The sequence below is a fragment of the Lissotriton helveticus genome, chromosome 2_1 (genome assembly GCF_964261635.1).
Source record: "Lissotriton helveticus chromosome 2_1, aLisHel1.1, whole genome shotgun sequence".
Taxonomy (NCBI): Eukaryota; Metazoa; Chordata; class Amphibia; order Caudata; family Salamandridae; genus Lissotriton; species Lissotriton helveticus.
The window spans coordinates 1,907,130,236-1,907,152,448 of NC_136059.1; the positions used below are offsets into that span (position 1 = coordinate 1,907,130,236).

At 47.9% G+C, this 22,213-nt stretch overlaps 1 protein-coding gene across 15 annotated transcripts in view; it reads right to left on the minus strand.

Moving 5' to 3' along the window:
* Positions 1-22,213, minus strand: part of BLTP1 (bridge-like lipid transfer protein family member 1) — a 2,102,388-nt gene that overhangs the window by 427,567 nt on the left and 1,652,608 nt on the right. For all 15 annotated transcript variants that reach the window (XM_078676841.1, XM_078676840.1, XM_078676839.1 and 12 more), the window contains 2 exons: positions 10,711-10,872; positions 10,269-10,408 (listed from right to left, as the gene is read on the minus strand). In XM_078676841.1, the coding sequence (XP_078532967.1) occupies positions 10,269-10,408; positions 10,711-10,872 (302 nt within the window). The remainder of the gene's footprint in view (positions 1-10,268; positions 10,409-10,710; positions 10,873-22,213) is intronic.

Consider the following 22,213-nt stretch of genomic DNA (forward strand, 5'->3'; position numbering starts at 1 on the left):
TGGAAGCATGGGAGCAGGACTTGGGGGTAGATTTCTCATTTGTGATCTTGTTGCCGCATTCTGCTGTGAAGGTATGCAATGTTGTCCACTCCTGAAAGGTTCTCCGCTGGCAGATGTACCTGGTAATGGATCGCCCAAAGCCAAATGTTTTGTGCCAGCGCTGAGAGCTGAAGAGAATGAATGCCCCCTTATTTCCAAAGGTAGTACATGGTAGTCATATTGTCTGTTTTAATCAGGGCTTTTTGTGATGGACGAGGCAGAAGAAAGCTCTGAGAGGCTGTTAGACTGCCAGCAGTTCCAGATAATTGATGTGGAAGGTCTGTTGAAGGAGTGTCCATATTCCTTGAACAGTCATATCTTTGAAATCTGTGGTGATGGTCACTTGGGGAATCTGATCTAGAAAGGACCTGCTGTGCAACATGTCGTTGCTGTTCCATTACTGCTGGTCCATATCAACACTAGATCCCCCCTGAGACCGTATGCTTGTGACCATTGTGTCGCCAGGTACTCTTGAAGACACATGTATAAGAGGGCGTGGGGATCTGTGACAACGCATAGGTCATTTTGCTGAGGAGGCACGTTACTGTCCTGACTGTTAGCTGACGATCTGGCTAGAAATGAGCAGGCAGAAGCTGGAAAGCTTATACCCATGCAGGGCTGAGATAAGCCTTCCCCGAATTTAGAATTGCTCTTACGAAGGGCTGTAGCTGAAGAGGCTTGCCCACGTTGACGCTGAACCAGAGATCACGGAGAAGATCTATGGTGATCTGGTTGTGGACAAGGCACTGTTGCACAAGTTACGACTTGTGTAACGATATATCTGTAAGAGACATTAGTTAGTGATAGATTCCTTACCTTAGAATATCCCCAGGCGTCAGACTGGATCCGGAATTTTTTTGCGTAGCAGTACCCTTGTGCGTCGGTAGGCGTCGTCTGCGGCTCCGCGTCCGTCGTCGGCGTCGTGGGCGCCGTGATGACGTCGTCGGAGTACTTAGACGACGCCTCCGCGTGCTGATGTCAGTTCTTAGACGCAGCTTTTCCGCGCCAGAAGCGCTGAGCCATGCTAAAAACCAACACTGGTGCCATTGAAACTAGGGCCCTGAAAGGGGATGACCTTAACCCTAGATATCGGTTCGCAGAACGGGGAGGATGGGTGGGTCGGTAAGTAATCTATCACTAACTAATGTCTCTTACAGATATATCGTTACACAAGTAGTAACTTGTGCATCTTAAAGAGACACGTTAGTGATAGATTCCTTACCTTAGAATAGATACCCCAGCAATACCAACCCCGGTGGTGGAACTGCGAACCAATAATCACACCAGAAAGTCCTGGAGGACAGAACGGCCAAAGAAGCCATCCCTCCGGACTTGGCTGTCCAAGGCAGTAGTGTCTTGCAAACGTGTGCAGCGATGCCCACGTAGCTGCCTGACAGATGTCTTGTAAGGGCACTCCCCGGCCCAGGGCAGTTGTAGTCGCCGTGGCTCGGGTGGAGTGAGCCCGCAATCCAACAGGGGGCTCCTTTCTAGCCAAGGAGTAGCATGCTTGGATACACAAGATGATCCACCGGGAGATGGTCCTCTTGTGTACCGCTTTCCCCTTCTTAGCACCCACGTAGCCAACAAAGAGTTGGTCATCCACCCGGAACTGGCGTGTGCGATCCATGTAGAATGAGAGCGCACGTTTTGGGTCCAGACGGTGGAGCCGCTCTTCCTCTTTAGAGGGGTGCGGTGGCGGAAAGAAGGTTGGCAAAGTGATGGACTGCCCGATGTGGAAGGCTGTGACAACCTTGGGCAGGAAAGATGGCTTAGTACGCAACACAACCTTGTCCGGATGGACAGAAAGGAAAGGAGGAGTACAAGAAAGGGCCTGGAGCTCAATCACTCTCCTGGCAGAGGTGATGGCAACCAGGAAAGCAGTCTTCAGAGTAAGAAGGCGAAGAGGACAGTTCAAAGGGAGCGCACATCAGAAATGTAAGAACAAGGTTCAAGTCACAAACGGAACAGGAGGGAACGTGTGTGTGACGCCCTTAAGAAATCTATTTACAATGGGGGACTTGAACAAAGAAGGTTGATCAGGCAGCCTCAGAAAGGCTGAAAGGGCAGAAAGGTAGCCCTTGATAGTGCCCAGAGCAGAGACCTGCTGGGCAAGAGAAAGAAGGAAGAGGAGAACCTCAGAAAGAGGGGAAGAGAGGGGATCCACAGCCTGTGCTGTGCACCATGCCACACATCTGTTCCACCTGCAGGCGTATACCGACTTTGTGGAGGGACGCCTGGCTGCCAGAATGATATTACAGACTTCAGGAGGCAAGTCAAATGGCCTCAACTGTCGCCGCTCAATCTCTAAGCATGGAGGTGGAGACTGGACAGGTTCGGGTGGAGGACCGTCCCCTGCTGCTGCGACAGAAGGTCCTCCCGAAGAGGCAGATGAACCGGGGGATCGACTGACATACTGAGTAGCTCTGGATACCAGTACCTTCGTGCCCAGTCCGGAGCCACTCGGATGACTTGTGCCCGGTCGCGCTTGATCTTCTTCAGCACTCTGGGTAGAAGTGGTTTAGGCGGAAAGGTGTACAAAAGACCGGAACTCCACTCGTGACGAAAAGCGTCTCCGAGCGAGTGCCGCCTTGGAAATTCCAACGCGCAGAACAGATGACATTGTGCGTTCTCTTCGGTGGCGAATAGATCTAACCAAGGCTCTCCCCATCGCTGAAAGAGGCCTTGCGCCACGTCCGAGTTCAGACGCCATTCGTGATCCATCATGCACCGACGGCTGAGCTCGTCCGCCCTGGCGTTCAGAGAACCGGCCAAGTGTTGAGCCACCAGGGTCACGCCCTGGCGTTCCAGCCATTGCCAGAGGCGCAAAGCCTCCTGGCAAAGGGTCCACGACCCCACCCCGCCCTGTTTGTTGCAGTACCACATGGCGGTCGTGTTGTCCGTGAACACCTGCACTACACCCCCCCCCCCGGACAGAGGGGAGGAATGCCTTCAGTGCTAGACGAATCGCCCGTAACTCCAACAGGTTGATGTGGAGCCGGGCCTCCGCCGGAGACCAGAGTCCTCTGATCTCCGCCTCTCCCATGTGGCCTCCCCAGCCCTGGAGGGACGCGTCCGTCACAACTACGTGCTCCGGTCGGGGAAGGGAGAGGGATCTGCCGCTGACCCAATCGCGGTCCGTGAGCCACCACTGCAGCTGTCTCGCAGTGCCCTCCGAGATCAGGACGTGGTCGGACAGGTTGCCCTGATGCTGGGCCCACTGAAACTTCTGGTCCCACCCCAGAGCTTGCATCCGCCACCTGGCGTGATGCACCAGTAGGATGCAGGAGGCCATCAGCCCCAGAAGCCGCAGCGTCAACCTGACCCGGGATAACGGCTGAAAGATGGGAATCAAAGCCTGAATATCCCGGACCCGCTGTTCGGGCGGATAAACCTGAAACCGCGCCAAGTCTAGAACTGCTCCGATGAAGAGGAGCTTCTGAGAGGGGCACAGGTGTGACTTTGGCACATTGATGAAGAACCACAGCTGGTGCAGGAGATCTGCCGTAGTCTGGAGGTGGCTGACGACTGTCTGGGGCGAGCCCACCTTTAACAACCAGTCGTCGAGGTAGGGGAAGACTGAAACCCCTAACCTGCGCAGATGAGCTGCGACCACCGCCATCACCTTTGTGAACACCCGTGGGGCGCTGGTAAGGCCGAAGGGGAGCACGGTATACTGAAAGTGCTCGTGGCCAACCGTGAACCGCAGGTAGCGCCGGTGGGCCGGCAGGACGGGGATGTGGAAATAAGCGTCCTTCAAGTCCAACGCTACCATCCAGTCTCCCGGGTCCAGGGCAGCTAAGACCTGAGCCAGTGAGCATTTTGAACTTCTCCTTCAGGAGGAAGCCGTTGACGTTCCATAGGTCCAAGATAGGGCGTAGGCCCCCTTTGCCCTTCTTGGGTACCAGAAAGTAGTGGGAGTAGCAACCACACCCTACTTCTGGCCCAGGAACGCGCTCGATGGCCCCCTTGGCCAAGAGGGCCGTAACCTCCTCCTGCAGAAGTCGCAAATGATCCCCGATACACGGTGGTTCTGCGGTGGCATGGCTGGAGGAGTCGCCTCGAAGGGGAGGGAGTAGCCCCTTCGGACGATCTGCAGCACCCACCTGTCCGAAGTGACAGTGCGCCAGTGGAGGAGGTGATGACGAACCCTGCCCCCCACTGGCGTCACATGGGCCTGAAACCACGGACTAGGAGGGTTTTGAGGCGGACGCTGCGGGGGAAGGTGTGGACTGACCTCGCCGTTGTCCCCGACCGCCGTCACAGCGGTTTCCACGGCCGCCACCGTGTTGAGTATTACCCTGCGGAGCGTGGCTGGCAGCACATGCGGGTACACCCCTTCCGTGGCCACGAAAGGAGTGAAAGGCAGCCGAGTGCTGGTGCGGGGCCGAGAGGCCCAAGGACTTGGCCGTAGCCCTGGAGTCCTTAAAGCGCTCGAGCGCATGGTCTGCCTTGTAGCCAAAAAGGCGACGTCCATCAAACGGCATGTCCATCAGTGTGTTTTGGACATCGGCCGAAAAGTTGGCGGACCTCAACCAGGCGTGGCGTCTGACCGCCACCGTCGTTGCCATCGCTCTACCTAGTGAGTCGGTGGTATCCAGCCCACACCGGATAGAATATCTGGCTGCATCCCGGCCCTCCACAAGGGCTTGGCCGAGTTTGGCCCGTACCTCCAACGGACAGTCTGGCAGCACTTCCGCAACCGTATCCCACAGAGAGTGGGTGTTGCGGCCCAAGAGGCATGCGGTGTTGGAAGACCACAGTCTCAGACTAAGGGAGGAGAAGATCTTTTTACCGTACTGCTCGTACCTCTTGGATTCCCTGTCCGGCGGAGCCGACGGGAATGCGGTCTGGGAATTGGAGGCCTGGATGACCAGGCTCTCGGGGGTGGGGTGGGTGGACAGGAAACATGGTTCGCTCGGGGCCGGGCAGTGGCGTCTGGCCACGTTCCCATCTACGGGAGAACCCGTAGCGGGCATGGACCAAGTGCCCAAAAGAACGTCGGTTAAGGCCTCGTTAAACGGCAGCAGAGGTTCGGCCGAGCATGACTGCGGCTTAAGGACCTCGGTGAGGAGGTTAGTCCTCACGGCCACGACGGGGAGCTCAAGGCCCAAGGCCTTGGCCGCCTTCATCAACACCACACTATAGGTTGCCCCCTCCTCCGTAGCCACGGTAGGAGGTGAGACAAAGCCAGTGTCAGGCGAAGTGTCTATACCACTGGCCTCCCCAAGTTCACCTGCCCAGTCCTCTTGAGACTGGCATTCACGTGCCAGAGGGTCCTCGGACCCCTCCCAATCCTCCTCATCGCTCATCTCCTGGTACTCAGGGTTAGCAAAGGATGGGGCCGGTTCATGGAAAGTGAACTCTCCGAACGGCGTCTGAAGCGGCGCCCAGCGGCGCCGCTCCGGCGCCGGAACCGGGTCGAGGGAGGCGTCGGGGACGGCGCCGCCCGAGGACGGCTCCGGTGGTGACACCTGAGGGGTCGGCGCCGGGGAGGTCGTTAAGTCTACCGGCGACGACCCGGAACCGGATCCAGCAGGGCCCTGTGGCGCCGGGCCCTGCGGCGCCGGCGGTGTCGGAACCGAAGCACCCGACGGAGTCGGGGCCGAAACCCCCGACCCGCTAGGACCCCCAGACGGGTCCGCTGGGCCCGAAGGCGCCGCGGAGCCCGTCGGAGGAGAGAGGGACCTCATGGCCATGAGGAACCGCTCGATCTCCTCCGGCGCCGCGTTAGGCCCAGGGACCGGAAGGTATGAGGCCGGACGCGGCGCCTGCGACTCCGACGGAGCCGCGTGGGCGGTGCCACCTGAACCCCTGGCCGCGTCGCGCGAGCGTCGGGGGGGAGTCAGAAGAGCGAAGACGTCTCTTCGACTTCTTGTGCTTACCTGACGACTTCGACCCTGAGGAGTGATGTCGACTCCCGGAGCTATGATGGCTCCGCTCCCGGTCCCTCGACCTCCGTCCGGACCGGGACATCTCTTGGCGCGGGGCCGACTGCCGGAGTTCGAGTCGCTTACGGGATCGCTCCCGTCTAGCCTTCGAAGTCAGGGCCCGGCAGTCGGAACAGGTCTTGTCGTCGTGGTCGACGCCGAGACAGTGGAGACATCGAAGGTGAGGGTCCGTGACCGACATCAGCCGGTCGCAATCCTCACAGGGCTTAAAACCAGGCATCCCTACCGGCACCGTTTCAGAGTCGAAGACTCGAAAAAGGAAGATCAAAAGATCAAAAAAGTTTTAGTCAAAAAGTGACTAAGGTACCAATGTTTCCGGATCTGCGCTACTGGCGCGGAAAAAAGAAGAACTGACGTCAGCACGCGGAGGCGGCGTCTAAGTACTTCGACGACATCATCACGGCGCCCACGATGCCGACGACGGACGCGGAGCCGCAGACGACGCGCAACGGTACTGCTACGCAAAAAATTTCCGGATCCAGTCTGACGCCTGGGGATATTCTAAGGTAAGGAATCTATCACTAACGTGTCTCTTTCAGATGCTTGTTTGCACTTTTGATCACCGAGTCATTGCGGTATGGGAAAAAGTGGATTCCATTCCTTGTGAGAAGAGCAGTTACGACTGCAAAGGAATTTGATTTGGTAAAACATCTAGGAGCTGCAGTTACTCCAAAGGGCAGAACTTGGAATTGAAAGTGTTGACCACTTAACGTAAAATATGAGGTGTGTCGGGCGGATTGGTATGTGGAAATAGGTGTCCTTCAGATCGAGAGCAGTCATGAAGTCAGCTTGCTAAAGCAGAGGAATGATCTTCTGCAGCATGACCATGTGGAATTGCTCCAACAGGATTCACTTGTTGAAGGTCAAGTATGGGCTGAGGGACCAGTCTTTCGTTAGGATGAGAAAGTATACTGGGAGTACATCTCTTTTCCGTGTTGTCTGGCAGCACAGGCTCTATGACCCCTCTGAGTATTAGCAGGTCCACTAAACAATCAAAAAGAAGGGGGAACGCAATTTCCAATTGTAGGATCTCCTTTAGAATGAGTGTGAGACCCTCAACTGCTATGTTCTGTCATCGGCTGAGTACCTTTGATGTACTTACAGCCGATGGTAACATCATAGGGTCTAATCTCCACCAGGAGTAATGCCTCTTGATTTTCAGAGACAAATCAAGATCCCAAAAGCTTTAAAAAGTCTAATAAAATTGCATTCCACCGCCAAAATTCCCAAATTTGTTAAAAGGGGGTGGTAGGGAGTGGCAAGATAAAAAATTTAAAAGGATGTGTATAGGGAATATTATGTCCAACACATTTATGTGAAATAGCAGGTCAACATGTTTCAGCCTACTTGCGCATTCTGTCGTCGGTGGCTTTTATCAAGACCTCTGATCGGTTTTATGGATCCCTCAAGGAATACCAGCCGGGACTCTTCTCCTGGTTTTTCAATCATATACTCCTATAGAGAGGGTCTATATAGGTATTATATTCTCATTTTATGGTTTGCCCTTTTTGGACTTCATAGGAATGCAAGAGGGATGCGGATTAAACACTCCCTGTACTTTGGGAGCCCCATCCTTCTAGTTGTCCCTCTCGTCCTGAATGAATAGCACGTCCACTTAATCCTGGAGGAGCTGCTTATGTTCTATGGAGAGGGAGAGGGAGAGCTTGCGAGGGGGAGGAGAGGGTGGTGTTTGGGGTTGGTGTAGTGAGTGCCAGGCAGTAACCCAGTTCTACAATCGATAGAATCCACTGCTCTGGGGTGGTTTTGCCATTGATTGAGGCACTGCTGCAAGCCACCCCCTGTTAAGTTTTATGTGGGGGAGGGGATTGGGAGTCACTGGTTGGCGGGAGCGGCTCCCTTTGCCACACCACCAATGGCCCTGCACTGGTGGTTATGCCCAGAAGGTTTGCTGCTGCTGCTGTTGCTTCTGGTACGTAGTAGAAGCCTCCTGGGAGCTGTAAGCAACAAAAGGAGCTGTGGGGCGATGGGGACTGAAGAACCACCATTGCTTTAGCTTTGTATGTGTCCTTCTTGATTTTCTCCAGCATCTGATAAACGTGAGGCACGAAGAGGTGTTCTCCATCAAAGGGCAAGTTAATCTGATGCTGCTGGACTTCTGGCTTAAATCCAGGCACACAGAGCCAGGCATGTCGACAGATGATAACGAATTAAACCCGGGGGGCGATGTCAGCCGTTTCCAGACCACACCTAATGGTGGTGCTGGAGATGGTCTGGACCTCTGCTACGGGCGCTTTGTCTGTACTGATCCAAAAGGTGTTGGATCAGGTCTCCCATCTCATCATACTGTGCTTGGTCATACGTATAGAGTAGGCCGACCGAATTGGACACCCATTTTCCCGCTGCATCAATCGTTTTTACTTTGTCAGGGGAGCGGGCATCCCCAGTACCCTCTTCATTTGCGTGTTTGTGGGAGGTATGCATGATCAGAGAATCTGGTGTGAGCTGTACTCAGATATAAGGTGGATCCAAAGGGGAGGCCTTACACTTTTTGTCAACTCTGGGAATAACTACTTGGGCCTTAACAGGGACTTTAAAGACATCCTGAGCGGACTTAAACATCCCCTTAAGAATAGGTAGGTACTGTTTTGAGCACCGAATGTGTGAGAGCATTTCCACTACGAAGTCATCCTCCTCTGTGAGGGTGTGCAAGTCCTCCTTGTGAAAGGTGTCCGCCTTGTGAATGAACTCATGATACCAGGTGGTATCATTTGGTGGAGAAGGGTTGGCTAGGTAGACGTCAGGGTCGTTGTCACCTGGAGGGACACACCATAACCACCCCAAAGAACATCCAGGGGCTTTGGGTCATATGGGGCATGATAAGGATCAGTGGAATGCAAGGGACTAGGCTCCCCATAGGATGAATGTGGACACCCCTCTGGTGATGAATCTATGCAGTGGTGGGGAACCAGGCGCTTTAGGTGGAGGGGTGGCTACTTTATGTGGAAGAATTTTAGAATGAGGAGGAGAAGGAGGAGGAGGGATAGGTAGAGGAGGAGGAGGGGAAGAAGGAGGAGGAATGTAAGAATGAGATAGTATCAGACTAGTGCGCCTGTCTTGATTCTTCTTCAGTTGAGATTTGATGGTTAGTCAAGCGCAAGCTGCTTCTTGAAGGTAAGCTTCCTTTCGCGTTGGAACAGTGTCCTGCATCTTCAGGTGGTGGTTTGGCAGAGATCTTGTCCCTGTGCAGGTGAATGATTAGTCTCTTCTGCCTACTGTCCAAATCCTCCTGAAAGCGCTAGAGAATAGAGCATCAAAATCCTTGGAGGCCCTGAGGAATGCGCCGTGGTTGGATTAGTCAGCAGCAACAGCTATTTTGGCATTGAAGCTGGTCTGGGCGGTGAATGTTGCCTCGACTCAGTCTGCGCTGGCGTAAAGGAACCACAAAACACTGAGGACGCAGTTTCGCTGAGGAAGGCCAGGTCTTATGTGACTGTTTCAGTGCTGTGACTGGAGTAACACTCAATTCCAACAGTGTTAGAAATTCACAGGCTGAAATTCGGTAACTGCATATTAATTGTACACACAATCAAAATAAATGTAAGGCAGATCTGAGCAGATCGGGTGTTATATTTCCTAAAGACTACCTAAGTGGCGATCTCTTCTTGCAAGGACAAAGAGGATTGCGATACACAAATATATATGTAAATATATATATATATATATATATATATATATATATATATATATATATATATATATATATATATATATATTTAATTTAAAATGTATTTCTTTTTTGGTGGGGAGTGAAACCCCCTTGTTTTTGATTTACTCCTAAACTCCCTTTGCCACTCCTCAACCCTAAACCTTAAAATTAACCATACTTCCCTGTACTACTACCTTCTCCAATATGATGAATTTACCTATAGCTCTTTACCACTAGCTATCCCTAGACCCTAACTTGACCCTTATCTCCCTTTCCACATACCACCCCAAACCCTAAAATTACCCACACCTCTGTTTACCGCTACCCTCTTAAATCTGAAAATTGCCTTTACCTTCCTTTCTCACTACCCAACTCTAAACCCCAAAATTATCCTTAACTCTCTTTCTTACTTACGTATTTACTCTTTACCACTACCCCCACCAAAACCCATTTTTAAATCACATAATATTTATGTTATTTAAAAACAAAAAGTACTTCCCTGTGTGAATAAGGTATAAATACTTCCCTGCGTTGTACTTCTCTATGTGGTAAAGAATTTGGTGTAAAGGTTGTTTCCCTCCTTTGAATATTCAAGTACACATATTTCTTATTACCTGAACTCGTACATAGACCACAACATCCACTGGGAAGGAAGAATATGCAGATGTCGATGAAGACACCAAAGAAGTTGTTGACTCTTCCAGTTGATCCTGTAGGTCAAACTGTCCAATGTCATCATCCTGTGAGTTAATAGCTGCGAAAAGTATACACACAATACAACGTAAACATTCTTTTACGTGTTCTGTTAAAAACGTTACAGTAAGCTGATAAACTGTTTTACTAGAACGAAATGGGTATCACATAGTACCATGTGTCTTAAAGATGTAATGAATTCATAGTTTTGTAGAAAACAGCATAATTCCCAGCACTCAATCGGAGCACATTGTAAGGGTAAATTAAACTAAGGGTGAAAACAGCTAAACAAAATGATGACTCACACATTTTAATTTAATTTTAATGCAAACAGGCAAGGGTTGAAGCAGAATGGTACTGTACCTGTGTAGTTCCTTTCAACAGGTGTAATCGGAATAGTTTCAAGAGCCTTTTCTAGAAAATCCAACAAGTTTGGACTGATTACCATTTCTTCGGGCAATGACTGGAGGGCAACCCAAGCATACAACTTAGCAGTTTTGATTCCACTGCTTCCTTTACATTTGGCTGGGTTTTGGAGTGAATACAAAAGTTCATTAATAGAAGTAATCAACTGAAAAGGTATATCTACAACAATTTAAGTGATAAAGAAAAACGCTTGATTTGTACATTATAAAAAACATGCCTTCATGTAACGCTTTTCTACATTGGAAACTTTTCTCTAACATGCATCAGAAATACTAATGAGAATGCTGGATGCACTGATCACCCATGAAATAAATTTAAATATATAATATGTAAGGTCCACATCTAGCCAGCAGTTTTTGAAGGCACTGAGCATATCGGTATCATAGCCTTTCTATAAATATTAAAGGAGTAAAAAATCTAAACATGCTAAATAATCAGAGAATGGAGGAGATTTTGAAAATTAAATTTGAGACGTGTAGCAATCCTTTCATGTTTTAGAGAAAATACTGGCCACGTACTGATTTCAAACTTACAAACTAGATCATGTACAATGTATAATGCCATTTGGAAAGTCTGTTAGTTTTACATAGGCTTAAAAGGCAGCGGAGGGGTTTTTGTTTTCCTAACATCATACAAGGTGGCTACAAATGTCACAGTCGCTAGTAGATGCCTTTCAAAGACTTCATTACGATTATCTAGGTAGAGGTCAGTAACTACAAAGTAAAGCCCCCAGTCTGGCATTTATGTACCCTCCTTATTCGTGACGCATCTTATCTTCTCACAGAGTGATGGAACAGATTGTGTAGTAAACACAGAAGCTCAGCATTAAAGGGAGAAAACTTTCTCAAGAGCAGAATTAAGAGGCTAGTGGAGACCAGGAAGGATACTGGACACACACATGATACCATAAGTCATCTCCAGTGTTTCCCTATGAACAATTTCAAAAGAAAACCTTTACCTAACTTTAGAAAGTGAAAAAACTAACTCCCAATACGAGCAGCAAAAACTCAAAAGTGCAACTTGTTCTAGTAAGGATGACTTGCCTCACAGGTCAGAATAAAAGCTGTCACAATGTTCACTGACCTGTAGCTCTAAGATCAGCCCATGAAAGACAACTTATCGACTGAAAGCAATGAAAAGGTTAAAATATAAAACTGCAGAAAACCATATGCAATCAGCACTGTGTCACTCAATGTAGAAATACCTGGTGAGTAGCAACATTCTCTAAGTGTAGCTACTCAACAACCTCAACAACAACCGCTTACTTTCTGCAAATATCATTTCAGTGGTTCCTCGCATTTTCAATTTCCTCAGGCTTCAGACTAAATTTGGAAACTGAAATTGCTTCCAGCGTTGCCAGGTGGCGCTGAGCATTTCTGGTCTCTCTTCTGGCTTTTAAGACAACAAGGTGCCACGAGATGCTACCCTATGCTTGTAACGTCAATTCCCATCCTTGTTCCCACACTGATTGAGGTGCTCTTTGCGGTTGATCAGGTAAGTAGAAAAGCTGATAAGGCCAACAGATAGCCTTTAATTGTATCCAGAGCAAAGCCATGCCAGCCCAATAAAAAGGATGAATCGCAAAATATAAGACAATTTTACCTTAAGTAGATCACTCATTGGCACTCTACGCATAATGCAGATTGCACTGCAGGAAGAAAGTATCTGCAAGGGCCTCCTGCACCAAGAACTGTAGGGCACAGAACATCGAAAACCGAGCATTCTCTTGCATGGCACGCAAATCTATATGAGGCAAATGCCAATTGGACGGAGATCAACAACACCACATCTGGGTAGAGACATCACTTGTGCGCAGTAGGATAATGCCTGTTTTACTTGTCCATCCTCATGTTCAAGCCTGACAGATGATCCATAGAAACAGAAACATTGTTAGTTACAGTTGAGTGACAAGTCTGTGTCTGGAGGGGCCGAAGAAGATGAAAGCCAGCATCCCCCAGCTTGTTGATGTACCACATAGCAGCGTGTTACCGGTGAAAATTTAAATAACTTTCCCCTGAACTAAAGGCAGGAATGCCATGGGCAAACTTTAACACTCATAATTCAAACAAATTAATGCAAGGCTTCAGCCCTAATGGAGACTACATTTTCTAAACCTCCATGCCATCCAGGTGTCTTCCCCAAACAAAGGAGGGCACAACAGTCACAACCATGGCAGATGCTGGTGAACCAGCCACAACTGCAGGTCTTAGGAGAGTTTCAGAGGTATGAAAATCCAATATGCCAGTTTACATAAGTGATGTGCCCACTGAAAGAAGCCACATCACAAAAGTGTTCATATGTGCCAACTCACAGGAGGATCAAGCAGAATGCAGCAGGCCTGAAGACTTAGGAATGGAAAAACTGTCATGACTGGAAGATAAACCCTTAACACCTTCAATGCTACAGGATATTTTTCTCCTGTGCTGGATATTTTATTTTCCCATTGTTCATGACAAGGTCAGCTCGTCATAAGCACAGCTCCAGTGTACTGCATGACGAGCTGACCTTGTCATGAGCATGGAACAGGTTAATCCTAATGCAAGTTTGTGCTTCCTATCTAACCATTTTGCACAAAACCAACAGGATAAAAAGTGTACAATTTCAGAAACAAAGGCTAAGGCTCCGTCATAAGAAAAGACATTAAGATCTCAAGTACCCACCTTTTCTGACCGACATGGGAGTGGATCAAAAGGCATTTGGTGTGACCATGAGGCTCTTTGGTATTGGATAGACAGAATAAAAAAGGTAGATTAATAGATGATTACCAATCATCTGCTTATCATTCATTAAAACACCTTGCTGAAGGATTTGGAGTAATGCCCTGCTCTCCTAAAACATAAGTGAGAACATTTCTCTGGTCCCAAGACAAAACTGTAGAGGACACAATGAGTGGGCTGTTCTGTTCATAGCTGCCACAAAGAAGGAGAAATCATCTGAGGGAGCACCACAGGGGACCAAAAACCTCGCATCAGAGAACGTGTCAGGAAGCAGGCTAAAGACAGTGTCTAAAAGGGGGTGGGGTACTGAATGAAGACCCTTTAATTATTGGTGTCCCCTCTAATAGGCACAATGAAAGCATATGGGCCAGCAAAATAGAGGGGACGGGTGCAAAAAGTTGTTACATGCGCAACATTGTATGTAGCAGCATGTAAGGAATGGGATCTTCCTGAAGAACCCAATGCCAGTCTTCGGGTTAATGGCACCACAGGAGCTGAGGGCTTCTGAATCTTAATTGGGCTGGCACTGTACAAAAGTCAAGAGTTAGATACTGACCAATCAGTGGCATCCAACAAATAAGCATCGGAGGGTAGGACTGAAACATCCTGGAAAGGGGTAAGCTGTTTGGCAGAAGATTCAGTCAAGCCCTAGCAAATATAAACAAGTGATTTTCAAATACACAATTGCAGTGCACAAGATTTCAAACAAATACAGAGATATTAGTTGATGATGCTTGTTTAATGTTCATTCCAGTAGGTCCCGCCAACGCGTGTTTCGTCGCTATGGGTTTGTAACCAGCGACTTCCTCAGGGCAGTATCACTGTAGTGTCATTACGGTTGTCTTCCTGCCGGTTATACTTCCGTCCTGACTAATTTGATAATAGATGGGATAATAGATATATGATTATGCCTCCCATTGTGCAATACATAAAATAGATTTGACACACACAAAGCTTTGGTGTCATGTCAGTGTTGTTTATATCACAGTGCTGTGTTTAGCAGCACGTGAGCGGCGCTTGATCACGCCTCGCTTTCTCTCGCTCAATCCTGGCTCCTAGTATGGCCGTGTTTGGCAGAAGATAATGATGACTCCAGAGACACAGCAGGGCCGTCTCCGAGCCCAAGTGTCACAAGAACGATTACTTTAAGGATATCCAGTTTTGTTGCTAACATGTGGCTTCTGTCCATCTTCCTAGATGCACCTTTTCCACCTTGGTAGTAGGTTAAGGGCATGGCAAAGGCCATCCTTGTCTATGCAACAAAGAGGAAAGGAAGGAAAACACAGTTTCGATAGAGAGAGCTCAAGTCACTTTGAAAATTGACATGTTGCTCAAATTATGGATTCAGAAAAAATCGTTCTGGGAAGGAGATAAGTGTAGACTTTGGAAAAAAGATGAGCTTGAATGAAGATGCTTACAGATTTAGAGAAGTCCGTAATTTCTTGCTCTGGATCCAAAGCAACACAAGAACTAGCAGTCTGAAAAGCAGTTAGTATATGCATGACATTGAAAAATATTCACTTTCGGCTCACCGCTTGCTTCTTTTCTCCATTTGGCTTGGAACTGCAGGCCCATAGCAAACTACTGGCTAGAAATTCACCAACACATTAAAGGCATAACTGGATTAGATATCCTCATCATTCCACTCAAATTGTAGCTTGGAGTACTGGAAACAGTGCCCCCGAAATCACGCAAACTACCCGCAATGCTACTTCTGATGGCCAAACGGCAGATAGCACTACACTGGGGGACAGCAAGACCACCACTGTCTAAGGACTGGGTCACACAGGTTGCTTATTATAGCACACAGCTCACCACATACTGGGATCTCCAACCAAACAAATCTCGACCCAAAGATATCTGGGAAAAGTTCGTAGCCTGGTGGAGCACTAGGGAAGTTGAGGAGTAGTGACCAGCTTTTATACTCTGTGTTCCTACAGGTTCGACTTTTTGCAATGTTATTGTATTGTTTTTTTTTGTTGAAACTTTTTATTGAAAATAAAAACAAGAAAACAGAAAAACAAAACATGGCAAGGCATTACAATAGAATTGTGTCACCATTCGGCTCGCGGGGGGGTACAAACGTAAATCAGATATCGTTGCTACCAGTAAATCGGGGGGAGGGGGGGAAAGGAGACCAGAAGTATACAAAACATCTATAATCCTGCGGAGGAAACATCAGGTTGGGAGGAAGACAAGTCAATATCACATTCCGATATGGGGGGAGCACATATATCACCACGGTATGTGTTCCACTGAGTCCAGATTTTCCCCCATTTGCCAGGTGTGCCACGGGAAACATAAACCGTTTTTTCTCGAAACATGCACCAATCCATGTTTTGTTTCCACACTAGGACTATCGGAGGCCTCTGGGCGCCCCATAGCTGGGCAATGTCACGCTTGGCGATCATGTTACCCAAGGTCGCCCATCGAAGCTGCGCCAGATTGTAATCATTCGGCTCCCAGACGTTCAGCAAGCACCTCCGCGCTTCAGGCATCAGCCGTACACCCGTAACCTCACTCATTACCGCATGCACCCGATTCCAATAGCTCAGCACAGCCGGACATTCCCAAATCATATGGAGAAACGTGGCCACCCTGCCGCATCCACGCCTGCACAATCCATCCGTCGAGAATCCCATTCGCACCAGACGCGGGCCAGTCACATACACCCTATGCAGAATTTTGAGTTGGACAAACCGAAGGCGTGCCGGGATAGCCACCTCTTTCGGGGAAGAGATCGCGGCCTGCCAGTCTTCAACATCGAGCTCCAGACCATCACTGGTCCACAACCCTCGGAGGCCTGCCAACAAGTCAATCCTAGTATTAATCAGATTTTTATAAATGAGCGAGATAGTGCTATCAGGGACATGCCCGTCTAGTATCCTATCTTCAAGCGGGGATGCTTCCGGCACGTCCGAGCCTCGGGGAAAAACAGACAAGATTGCGTGCCGGACTTGCGCATACCGAAAGGATTCCCTATCATTCAATCCATATTCAACTTTCAATTCCTCAAAAGTTTTGATCCTACCCTTGATCCACATATCATCGACCCTGCTGATCCCTATCATGTCCCACCGATCGAATCCCTTCGATTGCCAAAGGGAGCCAAGTTTATCCGAGGCATAGAGTGGAGTAGCCCGGGTCGGTCTGTCAGCCCATCCCGTGGCCGCCGTAGCCCGATACCACACCTGCACCGCTGTTTTAGTGGGACATGCAATGTTATTGTATTGTTGGACACTAGGCAGGTGATGTCAACATGCTTCTTGTGGGACTCATGTACTATAGTGTTGCATACTACTTATTGCATATTGTGGACTCTAACTGCGGGGATGTACAGGATATGTCGCAGATGTGTCGTACCTGCCTATAACAGTCAAGCAATGCAATGTCTGTGTTCTTTTCTCTTGATGTTTTTTTATGAAAATGTCAATAAAAAGCATTTAAAAAAAAAGAAAAATATTCACTTTCTTTTTAAAGAAATGATATTCTGGAAACAAAATATTTTGAGACCAGATTTTTCTGTACATCTATGGGTTCAACAGTGGATCTTAAAGAGCCATTCAGAAATTGTCTAAAGCACCATAACTACTGCTGCGTGCGCCAATCTATGAGTAGCCAATCAAAGTCATTTGCTCGCGAACATCAGTGAAGCATGGAAAATTCAAAATGCCACAAGAACAATAGAACTTTTAGGAATGGCTTCCAATAGCTCTCCATAGGGGGACCATTCCCAAAGAGCTATCTGAACAGTGATGCTCTAATTTGGAGGAAGTCTCTTTAAAATACAGATGGACACTAGAAAACATGTAGGGAACAACTAAACCCTCCCTTACATTAAAGTACTCAACCGTTTCTGATATTGAGCTGCAACTGCTTTATTTGTTTGCTGTCACAATAAATTGCTAAGTATCAAATTAAATGGGCATGTATGCCTATAATAGAAAAGATGTAGACACAGGACATGCAGTACTTTGAAGCTATCTGATTTTTGTTAATTCTGACTGCAACACAAGCAGCAATAAGAAAAGGTTACTTACCTTCAGTAACAATCTTTTTAGTGGATACTCGTCTATCTGCAGATTCCTCACCCTTTGAATTTTCTTTGCATCAGAATGGGTCTGGAAAGTTTTCCAATAGTTCTTTTATGCTAAAAGGGGGCACTGGCTCCCTGACCACGACAGAAACAAGACGTCTGTGTACTATCCATTTTTCCCCCGCCAATGAGGCAAGCAGGATGAGAACGACACCAACTCTGATGAGGTGGAGTGCAACAACTAACATAGAAAATTCCTAATCATTTTTAATAGATGACAATCCCGCAAGACAAGGATATAGGTGGGATCGGTGAGGAATCTGCAAATAGAGAGGATATCCACCAGAAAGACTTAACAAAAGTATCTTACTTTTGCATCTGATGGATACTTCTACCTGCAGATTACTCCCCTCTTGAATAGATCTCTAGACAGTACCCAATGTGGTGAAGATCTTGAAGGACATCCAGGAGGACAGGGCACACCAAATGTTAATCCCTTATTACCTTTGACTCTAAGCAGTAATGGTTCTCAAACAGTTTCAAGGGATGCCCATGTTGCCACCTTGCAGATTTCAGCCAAAGTGACTACCATTCTCAAGGCCAATGTTGACACTTAGCCATGGGGGAACGGTCTCTTATGTCCTCTGATGGTTCCTTATGTCCAAGGGCATAGCACATCTTAATCTGCATGATGACCGATCTCAGCAGTGCCCTTTTTGGTACTGCTCTTCCCGTAATGCTGCCTACGTACCCTATAAAGAGCTGGTTATCCTTCCTAAAGTCCTTGACCCTGCTGAGGTAAAAGCTAATTGCCCTTTTGGGTTCTAGTCTGTGCCTCTCCACCTCCTTATGGGGTGTGGCTGAGATTAAAGAATGGAGAGTAATGGATTGACCCCGCTGGAAAGGCACCATCACCTTTGACAGGAAAGCAGCTTTGGTTCGATGAACTAATTTGTTGGGAAGAAAACGAGTAAATGAAGAAGGAACGCTCAGTACGTGTGGCTCCCTGACACACCTTGCCGTAAAGATCGAAATTAAGAAAACAGTTTTCAACATCCTCAACTGCCAACTGTGTAGAAACTTGAATGGAGAGCCCATCAAAAACAGAAACCTAGATTAAAATGCAAGTGTGGCTTCAAAATGGAATAGGAGGGAACTTGTTGGTTAGGCCCTTCAGAAACCTAATAACAATGGGTGACATAAAAAAGGAGTGGTGATCTAGAAGGCAGAAAAAAGCCAACAGGGCTGCCAAGTATCCATCGATGCTACTAAAGGTACTGACAGTGCTCTCTTGTAGGGGTAATGAGAGTGCAACCCTGAGGATATCTGACAAATGAGCGCTCAAGAGATCCAAGTTGTTATCAGCACGTCCAGTGACAAATCTGTTTCAACTTCAAAATTAAACCATTTTGGTGGAATCATAGCGAGCAGACAAAATAACATCCACTAGTTCTGCTGGCAGTTGGAATGAACTCAAGTGTCCCTGCCAAATCTCCAGGCCTGAAGGTGGAGGGATTGGACGTTGGGATAAGGCACCTGCCTTTACGACTGGACTGGGAGAGAACGTCCACCCAGAGAGGTTCATGGAGCTGAGGGCACAGAGAGAAGTGGAGTAAGTCGGTGTTAACACCTTTCTCTGCCAATCCGGTTCTGGTAAATCTTCCTCATTAACCGAGGAATCATGGTTGTGGAAGAAAACACTTAATGAAGTCGAAAACTACACTTCAACTGAAATGCACCTGCCATAAAAAGTAGAACTTCACTACCCAGTAGGTCAAGAAAGCTGCAATGTTCCAGCAGAATGGAGTCCTGCAGGTTCCCCTGTGCTGGAACCACTGTTTGCAGATGGTACCACTGGAGATCTCTTATATGCCAGTGCATGTACGTAACCAGCAGGAAACTGAAAGCCCGTAGATCTAGCATGCTAAAGACCATCAGGACTGTAATTCAAATCCCTTTTCGAAACATCAGAACCATAACTTGAATGTCCTGGATTTTCTGAGGAGGAAGGAAGATGTGAGGTAACATCATATTCATAACTGCCCTATAAACAGGAAGGCTCCAGGTTGGACTTGGGCACATTGATCGTAAAGTCAAGATCAAACAGCAAGGATGCTGTTGCTTTCAAATGGCGCGACACCATCTGCAGTGACGCAGCCTTGAACGCCCTGTTACAAGAATACCAGGACCCCAGAGTTCCTGAGATGAGGCGCCACCACTTCATCACCTTTTTAAATACTCGAGGTGCAGATGTCAGTCCAAACAGAAGGATGGCGAACTGGAAGTAAGTGAACCTTCCCTGGAATCACAGGTACCTCCTGTGAGACAGAAGGTTCGCTATGTAGAAATATGGGTTTTGCAAGCTGAGGGAAACCATTCAGTCTCCTGTTACCAGCGCCTCACCCAGGAACAGCAGGTGGAACTTTTCCCTGAGATCCGGAATCTGATGAAAACCGCAGTTCGTCTTGTGAAACAGGATGTATGGAAAGTAGAATTATTGCCCAATATCTTACTCTGGCACCAATTCCACTGCTCCTTTCTGTAACAGGACTGTCACCCCCTGCTGCAAGATGCGCATATGACCATCTGATTGACGGGACCTTGTGGAAGGGATTTAGGGAGGGCATGTTGGAAGGGTAGACATGCCCCCTTCTAGAATTGGAATGACCCACTGGCTTGCCTTACAAGCCTATAAAAAGGAGACCTGCCCTGCCACTGGCCTTCAATACTCAATGAATGGAAAACTAAAGGTGCCTCCCAGGTTGGGAGGAGGAAGAGGCAGTTTGTTAAATTGTGTGGGCTCTGTCTTTTCCTCAGCCTCTGTACTGCCTAAGGAGCAGGTTTTCCATTTGCTGCTGGGGATGTGTTTACTGCCTTTGACAGAAATTAAAGTCTTGCGCGAAGCACCAAAATTTCCCAAACTAAATTGGTGAGAGACTGGTATGATGGCGGAAGTACCCTTCCAAATATAAAAGTATACTATTGGGCTTCACAGCTCATCGTAAAAAACCAATGGCTCCATGCCTCCCAAGAGGAACCAACTCTCCGCATGAATAGGTATGTACTTGGCTCAGAAGGTATTCTGAGTGTCCTTTACAACAAATCAAAGGGCAATACTCTCACGGGTACGACAGTGCACACTGTCCGAATTTGGTTCTCTGCACTCCGTGTACCTGGATGGGAAGGGGTTCTAACAAAGGCCACACCACTCTGGGCAACCCGACGGCTAGGCAGACTGTGCAATATCAAGGGGTTCAGGCAGTGTGACCTAACAGGTATCTCAAAGATAGGAGATCTTTTAAATAAAGGCGACGTCGTAACCTTTTCTCAAATTCAAGAAACATATGGACTGGCACAAACGGAAACTTTTCGATACATGCAGATCAGACACGCACTCATGGGGGTTATCTCACCAGGAACGAAACTACCAGAGGCCTCACCGTTAGAGGATAGACTCTTAACGGATTACATGACTAAAAAAGCCATTTCCCAAAACTATTGGAAAATTAAAAATAATCAACCGGACCCCACGGGAACCCTTAAGGAGCGATGGCAGACCGACGCTGGGGAACTGGATGAGACAGACTGGCAGGAGGCAATCGTGTCCCCACGAGCAGTTGCGATATCTTCCAAATTAAAATTAGTAAAACTAAAAATCCTGCCCAGAATCTACTACACACGAATAATTATGCACCAACTGGGGCGGACAGACACACCACACTGTCTGCGACAATGTGGACTGCCAGGTACCTTTTATAACAAATTGTGGGACTTTCCAGGGATCACACCATACTGGGAGGTGGTCATGCACACGGTTTCACAGGTTAGTGTAGCTAGCGTTTTGCCAGAACCGAAGAGATGTTTCCTCAATTTCTGGGAGCCGATGGATCTGAACCATATGGCTCAAGACTGGGCCACGTTGGGTATGGTGATAGCGAAACGAAATATAGCTCAACACTGGGGAACGGGATTGACTCCCACCTATCATCAATGGTGCCGTGATATGGATGGTGCAATGGTAGCGGAAAAAGCAGTCTATGTACACAGACGGTGCCCCAAGAAATGGACTCGGATATGGGGAAAATTGAATAATTTCCGAGGCAACATTTGTGATCCCCCTCAGATCGAGTCAGTATCGGATGTTAGTGAATAATGGACCCAGGTAGAGAGCACAGTGATGTGTACAATAATTTTATGTGGGTCTGTTGGCAATGGATATGTGGCACAAATTCGACAAACAATATGAAAATCTAAACAAGTAAAGTGAGATTAATCATTACACCCTGTATGTACCTTTAAACTTTGATGTATGTACCGTATACCAACTGTTACAAAATGCCAATACAAATTGAAAAACTGTTTATAGTCTCTTTGAGAGGGCTGGAGTTATGGAGATTAAGCTGTTGCCTTGCTTGTTTTATATTTCTTGATGGCAGAGTTGGCTTTATCACCAAACAGCTTTGATCAGTAAAAGGCAAGAGCCATCAACAGGGTTTGGACATTAGCAGAAAACCCTGAAAAGTGCAAAGTCAGGCGTGGAGGTGAAGGGCTACTGACAACCCCATTGACCCTGCCACTGAGTGTTCAATATCTCATCCAGACTTAAGTACCTTGCCCATCTTGTACCAGCAAAGCAAAGTGTTTTTGCAGGAGGTTGAAAATCAGGGACAACTAGTTGCGTCATGTC